Source organism: Aquarana catesbeiana, linkage group LG10 (genome assembly GCF_042186555.1).
Source record: "Aquarana catesbeiana isolate 2022-GZ linkage group LG10, ASM4218655v1, whole genome shotgun sequence".
In the NCBI taxonomy this organism is placed as follows: domain Eukaryota; kingdom Metazoa; phylum Chordata; class Amphibia; order Anura; family Ranidae; genus Aquarana; species Aquarana catesbeiana.
In genome coordinates this window covers 164,629,764-164,647,966 of record NC_133333.1, presented here as the reverse complement: position 1 = coordinate 164,647,966, position 18,203 = coordinate 164,629,764, and the positions used below count along the sequence as shown (strand labels likewise).

Genomic DNA, 18,203 nt, shown 5'->3' with positions numbered 1-18,203 from the left:
AATTTATGTTTTTGTGTTTCAAACTTTATCATACCCGGGATATCTACTAGACTCTGGTTTGGACAGATTTAAGTGTGTTATTGTTAAGATTTACAGACCTACAATATAAAACGCCAAATTTCCATGCAAAATAATGGTACCGCTTTCAGCACCTAAAATCCGAAATAATCATACCGCCAGGGAGGTTAAATCTCCTTTCTTCCACCATTCTGATGCTCAGTTTGAACTTGGTCTTCGCCGCGTTTTGATGCCTAAATGCATTGAGTGGCTGCCATGTGATTGGCTAATTAGCAATTTGTGTTACCAAGCAATTGAACAGGTGTACCTAATAAAGTGGCCGGTGAGTGTATATACATACATAGTGGTTGAAGGAGAAAAAGGTAAATCTGCTTGCATGGCTTAGCCAGAACCCAGACTTAAACCCCATTAAAAATCTGTGGAATGACTTGAAGACTGCAGTTCACAAACAGTTACCATCAAATGTAACTAAACTGGAGCAGTCCTGCAAAGAGGAGTGGGCAAATATTGCAAGGTCTAGGTGTGTAAAGTTAGTGTTTTTCTCCCATGCGTTGTTTCTTTCCTAATAATAACAATAATAATAATAATAATTAACATCCATGTCCAGCCAAAGCTTTTTTTTTTTTTTTTTTTTTTTTTTTTTAGAATCCTATTCAGGTTTTTACCACTATCTGGGTCTTAGAGAGATTTCCCCTCATTTCCTGTAACAGTGACAATGGTTTCACTAAACAGGAGCCGAGTGAAAAATGTCTCTAATGGAGTTATAAATAGGGAGTAAAGACCAGACAAAGGTTCTAATCCTTTCACATTATATCTAAAACTAAAACAAAGTTTTTGGGCTAAACTTAAACCTGAACTCTGGGAGTATTGTCTAAATACAAGTCATGTATATTCTTTCTTGAACCTTGGTGTGCTCTGTGTATTTCTTCCAGATCTGTGCAGTAATCGAGTGTGAGACTTTTCCTCTGTTCAGGAGCTTCCTGTAATAAAGACCGGTCACTGCTGCTCTCTCTCCTGGTTCAGGGTGACTGGTCTGTCCACCCCCTCCTGTAGCTTTCTGCAGGCACCTGTACTGGAAGGAGCCAGGGCTGCTGTTGGCCCCATACAGACAACCTGACAAAGGGCCCCATACAACTAACGCGTCAGTTATGAATAAACACAGTGAGTGATCACTACCGATCAACCATTGTGTTCATTCAGGAATAAAAGGGGCTGGTGAATATGACATATTCACCTAACCCTTCCCCCACTCTCAATCTTAAAGGATCATATTGTGTGCTTGCAGCTTCTGGCGGGAAGAAGAAGAGGGAAGCTTGCAGTGCTGTGGCACACAGGGGGGCCTGGGCAGCAGAGAGAAACATATGGTGCACAGGGAGGGTGATTGATGTGGCTTGGGGGGTGGGAGGCTCAATTACTGAAACTGATCCTTTGTATGGCTCTCTCTTTGCCACCTCATCCCTTTAAAACCAAACACATATTCATTACACAGGTTCTGTGGCTGATTGAGGTGGTAATTAAATTCACATAGTGCCTTACCTGCATTAAATTAGCCCCAGAACCTGTGTAATTAATATGTGTTTGGTTTAAAAGGGATGATGTGGCAACCCTACTCTCTCTGCAGCTGCTGAAAGCCAATGGGAGGGTGAGAAGAAGGAGCCAGCTTTCAGCTGCTGCAGAGAGCCCTACAGGGGATCAGTTCCAATAATTGCCCCCTATGCTGCACCGATCACCTTCCCTGTCCACATCCAATTCACCCTGCTGCCTGGGCCCCCCAGGCCCTGTACAGGAGGACTGGTGGTACCCCCTTATCTACAGCCCTGGATAAAGCCTTCTAGCCTCCCCCCCCCACACCACACACACACACACACACCTCTGCTCTCTGCATAGACAATGTACAATACACTGATGATATAACTGCTAGTTTTACAAGGTAATATCTGGGTTTGCAAAGGCATTTGAAGCACACAAATGAAATTTATTTCCTTTCTGGTTGTTGAAGAATATATTTAAATTAAGGTTTTTGTGCCCCGGGATCAGCTTTGAGTTTTTCTTTTTTTTTTTTTTTAAAGAATTTTAGCAAAACAAAGTCATCTAGATCTTCAGAAATTAGGTGTTTTTTTTTTTTTTTAGTTTTCATACACAAAGTGGTTCCAAACTTCTAAGCAGTGGTAATCAATGCATGATGAAAAAATTGAGTAAAATGTTGCGGGTTTTGTCCCAGGATTTCCCCACCCCGTGATCGGTCATTTACATATTTCCTTCTCTTATACTTGTAGAAGAGGAAGCAAGCAGCAGTCAATCCTCAGCAGTGAACATGAACCGTCTGTGGCTTCCAGTTGTAGCATTTCATTCTCTTGTACTCGCTGTCACTGAAGGATGCCGAGATAACCAATACGCATTCTATGCCAACGGGAGGGACCTCTGCTGTGACTACTGTGGTGAAGGTGAGACCCCTTTTATCATCTCAACCTTCTGATTGTCATTTTATCTCCAATTTTCTTGAAAGTCTGTGCGTTTTAGGGTCCATTCATACCAGATGCACTGACATGCGTTGATCAATGCATGCCAGCGTATATACACTGTAAAAGCAATGTATTTAAATCAAAGCAGTGCACATTGATAAAAAAAGTAAAAAAGCATTGTGCCAAACAATGCATGTAAGTGCACCGCAAAGCGCTTAAACGCAAGTTAAAAATTGTTTATTTATTTTTTTTATAACAAAACTTACTGAAATAAAAAAAAAAATATTGCAGCACAACACATGTTAAAACACACAACAATACAGCATGCCAATGCATGTACGTTTACGTGTGCTCAGTGCACACATGGCAGTATGAATGGATCCTAATTCCAAGTTCCTTGATAATATATAGGCAAGTTTCCTAGAGATCACTTATAAGGATTTAAGGTCATTCTAAATGCCAATTACTAAAATCAGTTATAAAATGTAGCATGTTATTATTAGGGATGCACCAATACCATTTTTCTTACAATGAGTACCGATACTTTTTTTTTAGTACTCGCAGATATCAATTACCGATACCTAACGCAACTGTTTTGTTTTAACTTCAGCTGTCAGCAATGGTACAAAGCATTGAAAAGTTATTTACAAATAAATTTTTTTTTTTTTTCTTTAATTTAGCGCTTTTTCAATGTGAAACGTGTAAATATATGTTAATATATATGTGTAAAAAATATTCACTAACAAAGCAAACAAAAAAAAAACATTTTAATTGTTTATCATTTATAAAATAGACGTGAACAAAAGGAAAAAAAGCAGGAAAATAATAATTAAATGGAGGAGAATAGGGAGTTAATTAAGGCTGATTAGAGTAAATTAAGGGTTATTAAGGGGTTAAACAGAGGAACATTTGTTCATTCCTTTGATCTGCAGATGAAGAAACAGAAGTATACAAAAAGAAACAATGTTTCTTTTTATTTTAGTGTTTCAGGGCTGAGCAATGTTGTTAATAAACATTGCCGGCTGCTTTTTTTTTTTTTTTTTGATAGCTCCAATTACCGGACTCCTTTAACACTGGGGAGACCCACTGACAGCTCAAAGAGCCGAGCCTGAAAGTATCAATTTCCGGTGTCGGTACATTTGCATGAGTACCGAAAATTGTGCAAATACTTGGTATCGGCACCGATACCGATATCTATACTAGTATTGGTGCAACCCTAGTTATTATGATGAAGCACTATTGTATAATACGTCATTTCAAAAGTTGTTTTCATATTTCGCTTTCAATAAAATCATCCCTGGCGATTCTGACAGCAAGGTCCTTGTTCAGGCACTTCCTAAACAACTGTCACCCATGAGCTCCTACTGGAGAATACAAGTAGCCTGGCTCACATTGCTCAGGTATAATCCACCCAACGATGTGCAGCCAATGCATGTAGACGGGAAGTGGCTGAAAGAGGCTGGAGGCGATCAGTAGCACTGAGGTGCAAAAAGAGGGTGAAAAATGGTAAAAACAACATTTTATGACAAAAATAAAGTCTGATATTTATGATACAAAGAACTTTAGAAACTGAAATGCCATCCATTAAGGGTTTAGATCTCCTTCAAGTATTTGAACATATGTTCATTAAGTTTTGTTGGTTGCAAATACGTTAAAGTGAGGCAGTTGAAAAAAAAAAAATAGAACAGATGCTTCCCTTGTAAAAAAGAGATATTATTACTTTATTTTTCCAGGCACATGTACTGCAATTCTTTGCTCTTTTCAACTGTTATGGTACTGGAGAATCCTTTCCAACCATCACACTTAGAAAACAAAAGTTAGGGTGGCTGCACTCCTTAGATCCTCTTGAAATCAGCTTTATTAAATGTGTGAATTTATAAAAGCAGTACCATCACAGTGAGGGGTGCTTATGAGTAAGTACTAAGTGCGAAACGCGTCAACGGTGTCTCTTACCCCCACACTGTGACTGTACTACTTATATGAAAGTGAAGATCTCTGTGCAACCTTCAATATATCACAACTCTTTTAACCACTTCCCAGCCACCCGCCGCAGTTATACTGCGGCAAGGTGGCTGGATAGCTCAAATCACCGTAGGTATACGTCAGTCCGTGCATGTGATATAGCGGTGGTACATGCGCCTGCGGGTCCAGCAGACTCGATGTCCGCCGGCGACCCACGATCTCGGTATACTGGGGCAGAACGGGAATCAGCCTATGTAAACAAGGCGGATCCCCGTTCTGTCAGGGTACATCTCAGAGTTCTGCTGTTCCCAGTCATCGGGAACAGCGATCTCTGTGGTGTTCCAGGCAGCCCATCCCCCCTACAGTTAGAACAAACCCAGGGAACACAGTTAACCCCTTGATCGCCCCCTAGTGTTACCCCCTTCCCTGCCAGTGTCATTTATACATTGTTCAGTGCATTTTTATAGCACTGATCAATGTAATAATGTCACTGGTCCCCAAGAAGTGTCATTTGGGGTCAGATTTGTCTGCCACAATGTCGCAGTCCCGCTAAAAATCACAGATTGCCTTTACCAGTTACCAGTAAAAACAATAAAAAAAATAAAAGTCCCTAAATCTATCCCATAACTTTTGGGCAAACCAATCAATATACACCTATTGCGATTTTTGTTACAAAAAATATGTAGAAGAATATGTATCGGCCTAAACTGATGAATAAATTTGTTTTTTTTTTATATATTTTTGGGATATGTAGTATAGCAGAAAGTAAAAAAAAAAAACATTTTTTTTTCAAAATTGTCGCTCTTTTTTTGTTTATAGCGCAAAAAATAAAACTGCAGAGGTGATCAAATACCACCAAAAGAAAGCTCTATTTGTGGGAAAAAAGGACCTCAATTTTGTTTGGGGACAGCTTCGCACGACCGCGCAATTGTCAGTTAAATCGACGCAGTGCGTATCGCAAAAAATGGCCTGGTCAAGAAGTGGGTAAATCCTTCCCGGGCTGAAGTGGTTAGACAACCCCAAAAAATTCTCCCAATTCACTATGTGTTGCTGCAAAGCACTAAAATGTGTTCCCACCTGCAACTTGAAATGAACATTTATAGAGTGCTGCACTAAATTAGGTCATTAATCCCATAATAATAAACAAAATTGCATTACATGCAGTGGACATAATAACAATATCTTATAATATATATATAAAGTCTATTAATTAAATGTGTATAATATCCAAAAGAAGTTATTTAAAATAAAAAGGTCCAATGTGTAAGTGAGAGGGTTCCACCCCCACTGTGACACTGCAAATCAAATGCACATTTCATAAATTCCAAACTGTGCCCTAATAAAGGTCGCATCTTCCTGGTGGTATGTTGACGCCATTAAGCTCCGCCCTGGTGTGTTTCGTCACTTCCTGTGACTTCTTCCAAAGGAACCTGCTTTTATAGATTCACTCATTTAATAAACCTGATTTTCAGGAGGATCTAAGTGCAGCCATCTGGACTTTGGTTTTTTAATTGGGGAAAATGTGAGCTGACCTGGAGCAGCGTCCTGTTTGTTTTGTTCCACCCATCACACTTCTGAGAGCTTCAGATTTTTGGTCCCCCCTAGATGCTGTGATTCCTTCCACCATCTCCTACATCACCACAGGACACAGGCAATCTTGATTTAAAATGCAAAGCTCTTCTTTATGATCACATAAAAAGGCATGGTTTCAGAACTATGCAGGAACCCTTCATCGGGCATTTAATAAACCTAGTACAAGTCTGAGGAAGGGTCCTTTGCACTGTCCCAAAACATTGTTTTTCATGTGATCTTGCAATAAACTTTGCACTAGGAAATAAGCTTGTTGGTGTGTTGTGGACTTATCCTATTATTGATATATACCATGACCAGTAGGGAGTCGTGGCAGCACCCTCTCAACCATATGGTTGATTCCAGTATGGTGAGCGAAATTGCAGGAAACAGTAGTGACATGTTGACCAACAGAAGAAATCACAGTGCCCAGTGGGGGCCCAGTACTCCAATGCTCTTCTAAGTGTGTGTATATATACAAAGGATTCTCTTTGCACCATAACTGCTGAAGAGAGCGAAGATCCACATCATGGGCAGTGGGAAAGGTAAAGTATAATATCTATTTTTTTCTAAATATTCCTTCTTTAAAACTTTTTAATAGAGTCACACAAAGTCATTATTTTAGATTAGATTTGACAGGCAGGAGTAGCCCCTGAGCCTCTCAGTATACACCAAGGGGCATGTGTTTGGAATCAGAAAAAATAGAATTTCCATTTCCATTGCGAAAATCTGGAGAAAAATACATTTGAGTCAATGTGGAAGATGAAATGCATGTGGTTATGGGTGGTTTTTAAGAATGCAATGGACTTTGAATGGCTCCTGAGGGTTATGGAAGCTCTTCATATATCCTATTCTCCTCCTATTGGCCCAGTGTTTTTACTTTTGAAAAAATTATATTGACAATATAAAATACACAAAAAAAAGTGAAAAAAACAGGACACTAAATTAAGTAAATAAAACTACCCAAAAAAGACCCCACGCCATCTTCATAAAAGGATTTTCTTTCTTTATAAATTGTGCCTAAGCAAATGAATGAGAGAAACTGAGAGCTACTGTTCCTGCTCAATCAGCATTTTACGGTATGATCAGTTTCGTTCAAATCATCTTGCACTTCCCTGGTCACTAGAAGAGAAACTGTAATTTATTGTAATGTGAATTTAAGAGGAATTCAGAATTTTTAGGAAGAAGCAATTCAAAAACCCATTTAAAGCTGAAAGGATCAATATTTATCATAATGACTGTTATTTTCAGCTTTGAGATCTGAGAGTTGCAGTCACAATTAAAGCGGTTGTATACACGCAAACGAAAAAAAACAAAAAAACTGTGGGGTAAAGGCATAAGGCTAATTATGAAATACTTACCTTAGAACGAAGCGTCGGCATCGCATCCCGGTCACTGCTGAGGGAGCTGACATTTTCCCTTCAGTTTTCCGCGCTGTGAGTGGCCGGAGCCACGATGATGTCACTCCCGCGCATGCACGCAGGAGGCCTCCATTCCGGCAAGTTCCGGCAGCATACGACGGACCTTCGCCCGACCTTCACTGTGCATGCGCCGATGACGTCAGCGGCTGCATGCAGGGTGAATATCTCCTAAACCGTGTAGGTTTAGGAGATATTAATTTTACCTACAGGTAAGCCTTATTATAGGCTTACCTGTAGGTAAAAATTAAAAAAAGGGGTATACAGCCGCTTTAATCATCATAATAAATGAGGCAGAGATGAATGAGATGTCATCTCACTTTCTAGTGACCAAAATTAATCTGCTTAAATCAGAGGTTCTTATTCTGGGGTCTAAGCATCCCTAAGTGGTCCATGAATGGGTTTCAGGGAGTCTGTGAGGGTCAGATAAAAAAAAAATAACATTTACATTAATTGAAATAAACTATGTAAAGAGAGAGAGAGAGAGAGAGAGAGAGAGGTGGGGGAAAGAGAGAGATAGTAGTAGTAGTAATGATAGTAGAAAGAATAGTGATTACTACTGGTAGTAATAGTAGTAGATTTGAGCAGAATTAAATTAGTTTTGTTAAATTTTTTCGAATCAATGTTTTGTTTTTGTAATGGATGGTCATTAAGTTTTGCACAGAAAGTTTTTTTTTAAGATTGTTTAGTTTATTTGTACTTTTTTTATGTTATATATGTATGATGGAATCAAATTTCAATAAAATAAAGTAAATATATTAATTGCATGCAAGGTTGTATTGTGAATATTTCCATAGCTTTCATTAGGTTTTTTAGAGGGTCCGTGACTCAAAAAAGATTAAGAACCACTGGCTTAACTGAATGTAAGAAATACACACAAGTTAACTGGACTAGTGGTGAACCTTTAGTTTTATACCGTATATATACTGTATATAAATACACTCAGTGATTTTCAATCCATACTCTACCCAATACTAAAAAATAACATACAGAGTTTTGACTTAAGGTAAACTTTACTACATTTACACAAATGGTTTGACCAATATTTCAGTTTCTGGGAGATGCGAGTTATCCCTTTAATGGCTTCATGAAGTGGAGCTCCAGCACCCCCCTCCAAAAATGAAAAGTCAGCAGCTACAAATACTGTAGTTGCTGACTTTTAATATTAGGATATCGTAAAAAATACTGCGCTATCCCATAAGTGGAAATGATCCCCACATGTGTGTGATGAAAAGACAAATATCTCAAACCAAAAATTGAAATGTAAAATGCTGCTGCAACCTTAGATGTGAAACAACCTCCACCTTACTAGCTATACAATTTAAAGGCTGCGCTGCTAGTGCAAATACATGATCATATTAACTGGAAATACCATAATTATGAATGAACACAAGTGAATTGTTTCATAACAAAAAAAAAAAAAAAAAATGCACATAAATCGCATGCAAAAAAAAAAGAATCGCATGCAAAAAAAATGAGTGGAACATTCAGTAAACAAAAACGATTAAGTAGAGTCCATTTAGTCATAGATTGAAATGAACTGTAGGTCTTGTGGGTGTAGAAAATGGTTGGATAGAGGGAGAAAGACACCCTTCCTTCAAGTGATATAAAGATTATCTCCGTAGGGAGCGTGATGTTAAAATAGAGAGAAGATCCTCCACCTCAAGTAAGGTAAGCCCCTTACCAGATCCAAAGATCTCCTGTCACAGAGATCATGCACACATGTGGCTGTGTCCCCCAGCCACTGGGTCTCTGTCAGTGCGCAGATCGGAAGCCACCTCTCCAGGAAATCAATCCAAACGTGATTTATCCGCTCACAGACCATGGATAAATAGGATAAATAGGAAAGAAATGCTCCATAGCGTAATACAGTTAAAATCCACTTTAATTTATAAAAGAAAAGCACTTACAATTTGTGCAGTAAAGATCGCTTATAAAAACATGTAGCGCCGGCCGGCTTCAGCTGCTGCCCGTTTCTTCCGGGTTCAGCGTGGTATGGTGGTGACGTCAGCACGCCGCTCCTGCCTACGCCGTTTCGACAAATCTGTCGTCTTCCTGGGGTATTAGGACACTTACCTGTCTAGGGAGCCCGCAATGTCAGCACCCCAAGCCGATCCATCCATCGGCTCTTGGGTGCTGCCACCGCAATTCCTTGTAAGGGAAACCGGCAGTGAAGCCTTTTGGCTTCACAGCCGGCTCCCTACTGCACATGCCCCAAGCGCGCTACACTTTCTGAATGGTCCTAGGGGGGGGGAGGGGGTCGAACTTCCTGCAGCGAGGTCCGAGGCGAGGTCTCACGGAAGTGGGGACAGGTACCTGTCAAAAACAGGGACCCGCTTCCCCTGAAAGGTGCCTAATGTGGCACTGGAGGGGGGGTGGCAGATAAGCGGAGCTTCCACTTTTGCGTCTCTGGGACCCTTTCGATGAGTTTTCTGCTCTTGAGTTCCTCGGTCTGCGTTACTGCCTTGGAACAAAAATGTTGAAGTTGAGACCCCCCCCAATAGTTTTTCTTTAAAGTTCATATTGAGCTTTTTTAACAAGGTTCTAGAGAATCATTCCTATTATATTATAAAATAATATTTACTTATTTATTTGCTATTTTATAATCAAAGCAAATAGCGGGAGGCAGTGTTCATATCCAGACATGTATTCATGTGAGACCTAGTCATGAATTCCATCAAAGAACATTCACAGTTAGTCATGTGAGTTGACTGATATTGGACTCCAGATATGAGTGATGAAATTAGTTACTTATTCCCAAATATGGCATTTTTTTCAAGCTTTTTTTCATTTCTTTCCTCGGAGTGCTCCCATGTTTAGTAAACTAGGCTGCTTCATACAAGATTCTTTGCTTATCTTGTTTATTAGTTAGAAAATATTAGCTTAAAGTAAATGTAAACCCTAATCTAATGATGTTCAGTTTATTAAAGCATTGTATGCCTTAAGCAATTGCCATTTATTTTATGACATACTGTTTTCACCTTTTTATCCTTTGTTGTATCTCAGCCATGCTGATCTCCTGCAGCCTCTTTTTCGCGGCTTCCTGTCTACACACACTCCAATTATGGCTGCCTAGCATTTCTCAGTGTGGGTTTCCCAATGGTGATAACAGTGGACCATGCCTGTGTGATATGTGTTGAAATTGCCACTTGTAGTCTCCATCAGAAGCCAGCATGACAGGGACAAAGCACTGTCACCCTATAGCAGAAAGTGCCTTAACAAGGTCCTTAATGCAGGATCACCAGGATGTCAGTTTTAATAAAAGCTTCAGACTGAAAATAATTTTGTAAAAAAATTATTTTGTACAACCTTATACAGTCATGTGATTTTAGTAACTGGGTTTTACACTTTCAACTTATATTAGGTCTAAACACATTTCAATAACAAAAAAAATGTGTATGGAAAAACTCTCCTTAAAGCTTATCTGGTCAAGACAAAAATGTAAAACAATCTTATTAAAAGGCTAGTCCTCCCAAAATGGATATTTTAGTTAGAGGGGGAGAATGATAGGTGGAGTCAGTGACTGACTTCTAAAATGCCTTGGATACAACAGGCTCTTCCTGCTATAGTGAGGAACTGCATTGTTCTGTCTCTATATGGGAGGTCACCATCCTGATGGAGAAAGGGCTTTTCTTCTTCATGTCAAAGCCTCCAGCAAGGAGAATAGTGAGCAGCACAGTAGTGACATCACCAAGCATAACTCCAAATTTCCTAAGACAAGCAGTCAGCTAGTCAGGCAGCAGAACCTTAGCTCTCACACCAGGGGAGTAGCTACAGGGGTCGCAGGGGGCTGCAATTGCAACCTGGCCCTATGCTGCAGGGGGCCCATGTGTCCCCCTGAACGTAGGGCCGGCGCGAGCATAAGCAGCTGGGTGGGTAGCAGTACCAACACCCGGGTGGCTGGAGGATGGGGAAGGTAACAGAGCTCCCTGCTCTTCCGCACTGGCTTTTATTTAGTCTCACATCCCCCACATGTGTCCTCAGCCGGCTCATCCAGGTCCCTCTCTCCTGCCCCATACAGTGCCACTCAGTCCAGTGTCCACCCCAGCCAGAGTCCTGTCCCCCCCAAGTCACCTCCATCCATTTCTTTGCAGAGCCTTCTGGTGCACACTTCTCCCAAGCAAACAAAACTTCCAGCACACAGGTACAGCCCTATGAGAGCCGGCTCCCCAGAGGACACCGCAGGCTTGCCTCCCAACCCCCCTCCTCCTCCCCCATCATACACAGGTCTCCCTCGGATGCTGATCGCCCTGTCTGTGCTGCTGTTGGAGGGAGCCCAGGTGATCATGGATGAGCACCCTGCAGCTTGGCAATGGTGAGTGAGACAACCCCATATCTCCCATACACCATCCCATACCCCACTCCATCTTCCCTGGGGAAAGAGACCCCTTTTCCCCTAGGGCAGGGACCCCTTTTCACCTAGGGACAGAGCCCCTATCTCCCCTGGGGACAGGGCCCCATCACCCCTGGGGAAAGGGACCCCATCTTCTCTATAGACAGGGATCCCACCTCCCTTGAGGTCAGGGACCCCATCTCTCCTGGGGACAGAGACCCCATCTCCCCTAGAGAAAGAGACCCCATCTCCCCATGGGATGGGGACCCCATCTCACCTATGGATGTGGACCCCATCTCCCCTAAGGGCGGGGAAGCAGCAAACACAAAAGAGGATATCCTCTCCAATGTATCACAATAAGAAAAAAGTGCTGCGCTATAATAAACATAAAACTGATAGAAGTGACCAATAAATAAAAATAAAAAATGTGAGCAGTTAACAATATACTCAAAAAATTATAAGCAATCAGTTACCTGGAAGATGTCTGTTTATGACATCAGAATTTAGTGTTTAGTCTGAGTTCTTAAGGAGGTAACCACACAGGAACTTACACAATGATGTTAATTTTAAGATCTAAACGTGAATAACATTTTGATCCATATCTTAAAGTAGTTCCTTTTTTCGTCTTGGCTTTTAAATGTATATTTTTAAAACCGTTCTGTCATGAATGAGTCAAGCTTATAGTGTGGTACACCAGGTTAAAATTTAAAGTTGTGTTTTTATCTATGTAGACACCCTGAAATTGCAAATTAAAAATAGTGTATGCATACACACTTCCAAAACTATTGGGTCTATTTATAAATGTGTTCATGCAACTGAATTCATTTGAAAAATGTGTGAAACTTGGGTGAAGGTTATTATTATTATTTTATTATTATACAGGATTTATATAGCGCCAACAGTTTGCGCAGCGCTTTACAACATGAGGGCAGACAGTACAGTTACAATACAATTCAATACAGGAGGAATCAGAGGGTCTTGCTCGTTAGAGCTTACAATCCAGAAGGGAGGGTCAGGTCAAACAAAAGGTAATAACTGTGGGGGGTGAACTGATGGAGAAAATGAAAATACAGTTGTTAGGTGTGGGTAGGATAGGCTTCTCTGAAGAGAAGGGTTTTCAGGGATCTTCTAAAAGCTAATAGAGTAGGAGATAATCAGATAGGTTGGGGTAAGGAGTTCCATAGGATTGGAGAGGCTCTGGAAAAGTCCTGGAGGCGAGCAAAGGAGGTGACAAGGGAGCTAGAGAGCAGGAGGTCTTGAGAGGAACGAAGAGAACGATTAGGTTGGTATTCTGAGTCTAGCCTAGTGATGTAGTTGAGGGCTAAATTGTGGATGGCTTTGAAAGTTGTTGTTAGTATTTTGAATTGAATTTGTTGGGTGAGCAGGAGCTAGTGGAGGGATTGACAGAGAGGAGTAGCAGACACAGAGAGATTGGTAAGGTGGATGAGTCTGGCAGCAACATTCATGATGGAGTGAAGGGGGGATAGCCTACGTAGAGGTAAGCCAACGAGTAGGGAGTTGCAGTAGTTGAGGCAAGAGATGACCAGGGAGTGAACTGAGAGCTTTGTTGTGTCATTGGTTAGAAAAGGGTCGTATTTTGGAAATGTTGCGGAGGTTGAAGCGGCAAGATTTGAACAGTGATTGGGCGTGGGGCTTAAAGGAAAGTTATGTAAAAACAATTAAAACAGCCCCAATGTGTGTTGTGGCTTTTCCAGAATTTTGGAAAGCCAATGTAAAGAAAAAGTAGTGGTGAAAAATGTACAGGTGGGTTCAGCCATACAGTTTTGGCATAATAATCCTTCATGGCCCACACAAGAGGGAGTGATAGGGACATGTCCTCTGACTACATACTTTGCTGTAAAGGGAATCCCACTCTCTCATCTCAGAAAGCCGGTAGGTGTGATTAAAGGTTTTTCCCATATCTCCTATCCCCTGTGCCTCACTGTTGGCTATTTAGGCCCCCTGCCAAAGTAATGGGACAAAAGTCAGACAATGAAAAAGAGGGGAGGGTCAAACTTTTAACCTCTTAAGCTGGCCATACAGTCGTTGGAATTTTGGCTGATTCAGAGGATCCAACAAAATGGTAACAGTGGTGGCCCTGCTGACTTCAAAAAAGTTGATTGCCCAATAATTTTTTCTTTGACAGAGCCAGGCTGAATTTTGTAGGCCAAACGGTGTCTTCAGCCAATCAGTTGCAGGTACAATTTGAGTATTCTGCAAGCCAGTGAAATCAGGTGTGGAAATATAATAGCTCAAGAACAACGTGTATGTGAGGTGCTGAACTCAAATCTAACTCCTCTCAGGTAGAGATTGGTAGTGAAACTTGCTCACTTGACTTCAGCTGCTCAGACACAAAATGTGAAGTATCCCAAAAAGTAGAGGTCATGCAAATAAAGACATGCACAATGGAATCAAAAGACAGAATGTGAATCAATGATCTCAAAAGATTGTAACCCTTTATTGTTAAAAAAGAGCAGTGGTAGCCAACACATTTCGGGGCAAGACCTCCTCCTTTATTAGGGCTTGGGCATAAAAATACAGTTTCTCAAAATAATTTTTATAGAGTCTCCCAGAGGACAATTTCTCTCTGACGAAACAGCCTTGTCATCTAATTCTTATTCAATATAGTGTTTTCAGCCACTTGAGAAACTGTATTTTTAAGCTCAAACCCTGATGAAGGGGGAAGAGGCCTTGCTCCCAAAACTGTTGGCTACCACTGTACATCCTGTTGTTATACCACAGCAACAATGAAAGACTATGAACTTTTGAGATTATTCCTTGGTGTTCTGTCTTTTGATTCCAAAATACATTATTCTGGCAGGGGGATTTGTCCATCCACACCATTTATAATTGTGGTGTCATATGCTTCGTTTTGGACCTAAAAAAAAAATATCTCCACTGTTTAAAAAAAAAAAAAATCTAATGTGTTCTTTGTCTAAGCAAAACTTTGAAACTGATTTCTGTTAGGTTACATTTGAAATGATTTTGTTTTTTTCAGATCAGCAAATGGAAAGAAAAATGAATTAAATGGGAAAACCCCATAGTACAGAAGAGTGTGGTGTAGTGACATCCTCAGAGCCTGTTTTAGGTGACTAAGTATAGAAGAGCAACTAAGGGCTGCTAAAAATAGTTCATTATTAACAAAAGCCGATGGTTGATGTCTTTTTTTTCACTGAGAGACTTACTACTACGCGGAAGGCTTTGTGTATGTGGGAAATTTCATTGAGCTCTGTTTTGCTCTCATAATGCTTTTATGAAGACTGAAGTTATAGCTGCAGCAGACAGCCTGGCTTGACCCGTGTGATGTCCGGTTTGGACCCAGGTTTAGAAGCTTTGCCCCTGCAGATGTTAGTCCCTTGAAATGTCCTTGGTTTTCTAAACTGACTGATTTTACTATAAAATCCTACTGTGGTGTCATGTGAGATGGGGGTCCACCACAAGGAGTTGGGGGGGAGGGGGTTTGTGTTGGGTGGGGGAATTTGGGCGACAGCAGGGGGTAAGAATTGTTCTAGGAGGGGAACTTTGGGGGTGTGCTGCTAGGAAAGGTGATTTGGGGGATTTGTGTTGGGAGAGGGATGGGGGGAGAGAATTTGTGTTAGGAGGGGGGATTTGGGGTGTTTGTGCTAGAAGAGGTTATATGGTAGAGGTGGAGGGGGTTTGTCCTAGGAGGGGAATTTTTTTTTGGGGGGGGGGGAGGATTGGTACCAGTAGGGATAAATGGGGGGTGTTTGCACTAGGAGGGGAGATTTGGGAGGGGATCTGTGCTAGGAGGTGCGATTTGTGCTAGGAGGGGAGAGTGCGGGGGTGGGGGGATGTGTACTCAAGGGGGGGATTAGTAGAGCATTTTTGCTAGGAGGGAGGGATTTTTTGGGGGGGAGGGGTGCTCTAGGGTGAATTGGGGGGGAGAGAGAATTTGAGCTGTGAGGAGGGATGGGGGGGCAAAGACTTGTGCTGGGATAGGGGATTTCAGCAGGGGGGTGGCTTTGTCCTGGGAGGAGGGGGAGTTTATGCTTAGGGAGTAAGTATGCAGATTAATCATTTTGTTTTTCTTTTGGGAGAAGGATTTTTGCTAACACACAGTGGTGGCCTGTCCATTAGGGGTGCAGGGGCCCTGCTCCCCTAATCCATGCGCCCGGTCCCTAATCTACATTTAGGGCGCCGGACGCATGGATTCCAATGGGTTCCATGGATTCTGAGGCTCTAATTGGCTTCAAAAAGAGTGGGCTAGGGGCGCAGAGCTAATATCTTCCTGCTTCTCCTCCCGGCCAAACATTAAGCGGGTTCTGAGTCCTGATTAACTGGGAGTCCTAAGACCTGATTGGCCGCAAGTCCTAACTCCTGACTGGCCCAGAGGAGAAGTGCATGCCAGGACTCGAGAGGAGATGCAGGAGGGTAAGTGCAGGGGCTGACCGGAGGCCTTGCAGGCGACGGCCGATCGATCAAGCAATGGGGGGGAGCGGCGATCGATCGAGAGAGTGCCTGGGGGGTGGGTTATGTGGTTGGCTGGCTGGGGGGGTGGCTGACTGGCTGGCTGGGGGCTGTGGTCTGGCCATCCCCAAGAATATTGAGCACCAGCAGCCACTGCTAACACATAATGCTCTTTGGGGAGGGGTGCAGTTTGGCATGTTTGCCCTAGGCTCTAGATGGCCTTGTCCCACCACTGGGTCTGGATCTCGTAACTATGAACAGGAACTGGGAGGCCCAGTTCTCGATCACCTGATTGATGCACTGCAACCGATCTCAGAAGGTCACATGACAATTGTAAGCAATGGATGGCTTCCTTTTGTGCTATCCATTGTGTACAATTGTGTTGCTAGCTGTGATTGGTCGCATGGTACAGACAGGGCCAATCACAGCCCATCTGTACCATATGATTAACTATGGCCAATCACAGCTAATCACAACATTACACGCCAATGAATTAGTTTAATTCGGTAAAAATGGTTGCTTATACCAGTGAAATTACTGGTATAAACAATCATAATGTGTATGAAAAAAATAAATCCTGACCACTTCCCCAGTGTAGTACAGTGTTACTATGGTAACACTGTATTGTTCTGGTGACAGTATGTTAAAAAAAAATTGTAAAGAAAAACAAAAATGTATTAAAAAAAAAAGAAAAAAAAAATTGAACTTAAGTCATCAGTCAGTGTCCCTGATCAGCCCCATGCCAGTTATATGATGACGCTGTACTGCACTGGTGACAGTATATAAAAAAAAAAAATGTGAAAATGTGTTTTTTTTTTTAAAAAGGTCATAATTTTCAACAAATTGTGACAAAAAATACAACTTCAAAAATCTCGCCCTGCCTCTTACTAAATACCTTCGACTGTCTACTTTCCAAAAAGGGGTAATTTGGGTGATATTTGTACTGTCCTGGCGTTTTCGGGCCTCAAGAAATGAGATGGCCATCAGTACATCAGGATTAATCAATCTTCAGATGTACAGTGGTGACGGAAAGTATTAAGACCCCCTTAAATTTTACACTCTGTTATATTGCAGCCAATTGCTAAAATCATTTAAGTTCATTCTGTTTCTCATTAATGTACACACAGCACCCCATATTGACAGAAAAACACAGAATTGTTGACATTTTTGCAGATTTATTAAAAAAAAAAGAAAAACTGAAATATCACATGGTCCTATATTTTCAGACCCTTTGCTCAGTATTTAGTAGAAGCACCCTTTTGATCTAATATAGCCATGAGTCTTTTTGGGAAAGATGCAACAATATTTTTTACTTTTTGGTATAATAAATATCCCCAAAAATATTTTTAAAAATCAAATTTCTTCATCAATTTTGGTCAATATATATTCTTCTACATATTTTTGGTAATAGCTAGTATGAACACGCGATCTGTCTCTCCTCACAGAACAGGGATTTGTGTGTTTACACACACACGCGTCCCTTATTTTGTAAATTGGTAAAAACCACCAACCCACGCAGGTGGAAACTGGTAAATATAAATTAATTAATTTAGGAGCAGCACGTTATAAGGGTGAGTGAAAAGGGGGATAATTAACAGATTAATTACAAACCCGCGCTCCCTTTAAAGTGCAAGTGCAAATAATTGACCAACAATCACAAAAATACAAGTATTACATGATAATCACAAAAATTGTGAGAAATACTGTATCAATATCAACCATCAATAGCTTTCGGCTAGAGTCCAGTCAAAAAGCATCAAAAAACATCAAAGTGTTGGAATATCAAGCATTGAAAACAAAAGATCAAAAATTCAAAAACAAATAGTGTTCAAAAATAGTACGCATTTTCAAAACTTTTGGATAAATTCTCCTAGTATTCGGCAAACATCAAAGGAACAGTAATCCATCACCATTACCGGCCACACAGCCTACTCACCAGATTGTGGCGACTCCCATTACAGGGATCAAAAGCGCTTCAAAGACATGCCAGAAAGCTTCACACGATCACGGCTT

At 41.2% G+C, this 18,203-nt stretch overlaps 1 protein-coding gene across 1 annotated transcript in view; it reads left to right on the top strand.

The window, feature by feature from the left end:
* The first annotated feature begins 2,302 nt into the window (after nt 1-2,302).
* The window catches only part of LOC141110999 (uncharacterized), a 49,561-nt gene continuing 33,660 nt past the window's right edge, over nt 2,303-18,203 (top strand). The window contains exon 1 of the mRNA XM_073602883.1: nt 2,303-2,462. Coding sequence (XP_073458984.1) covers nt 2,333-2,462 — 130 coding nt within the window. The 5' untranslated portion in view covers nt 2,303-2,332. The remainder of the gene's footprint in view (nt 2,463-18,203) is intronic.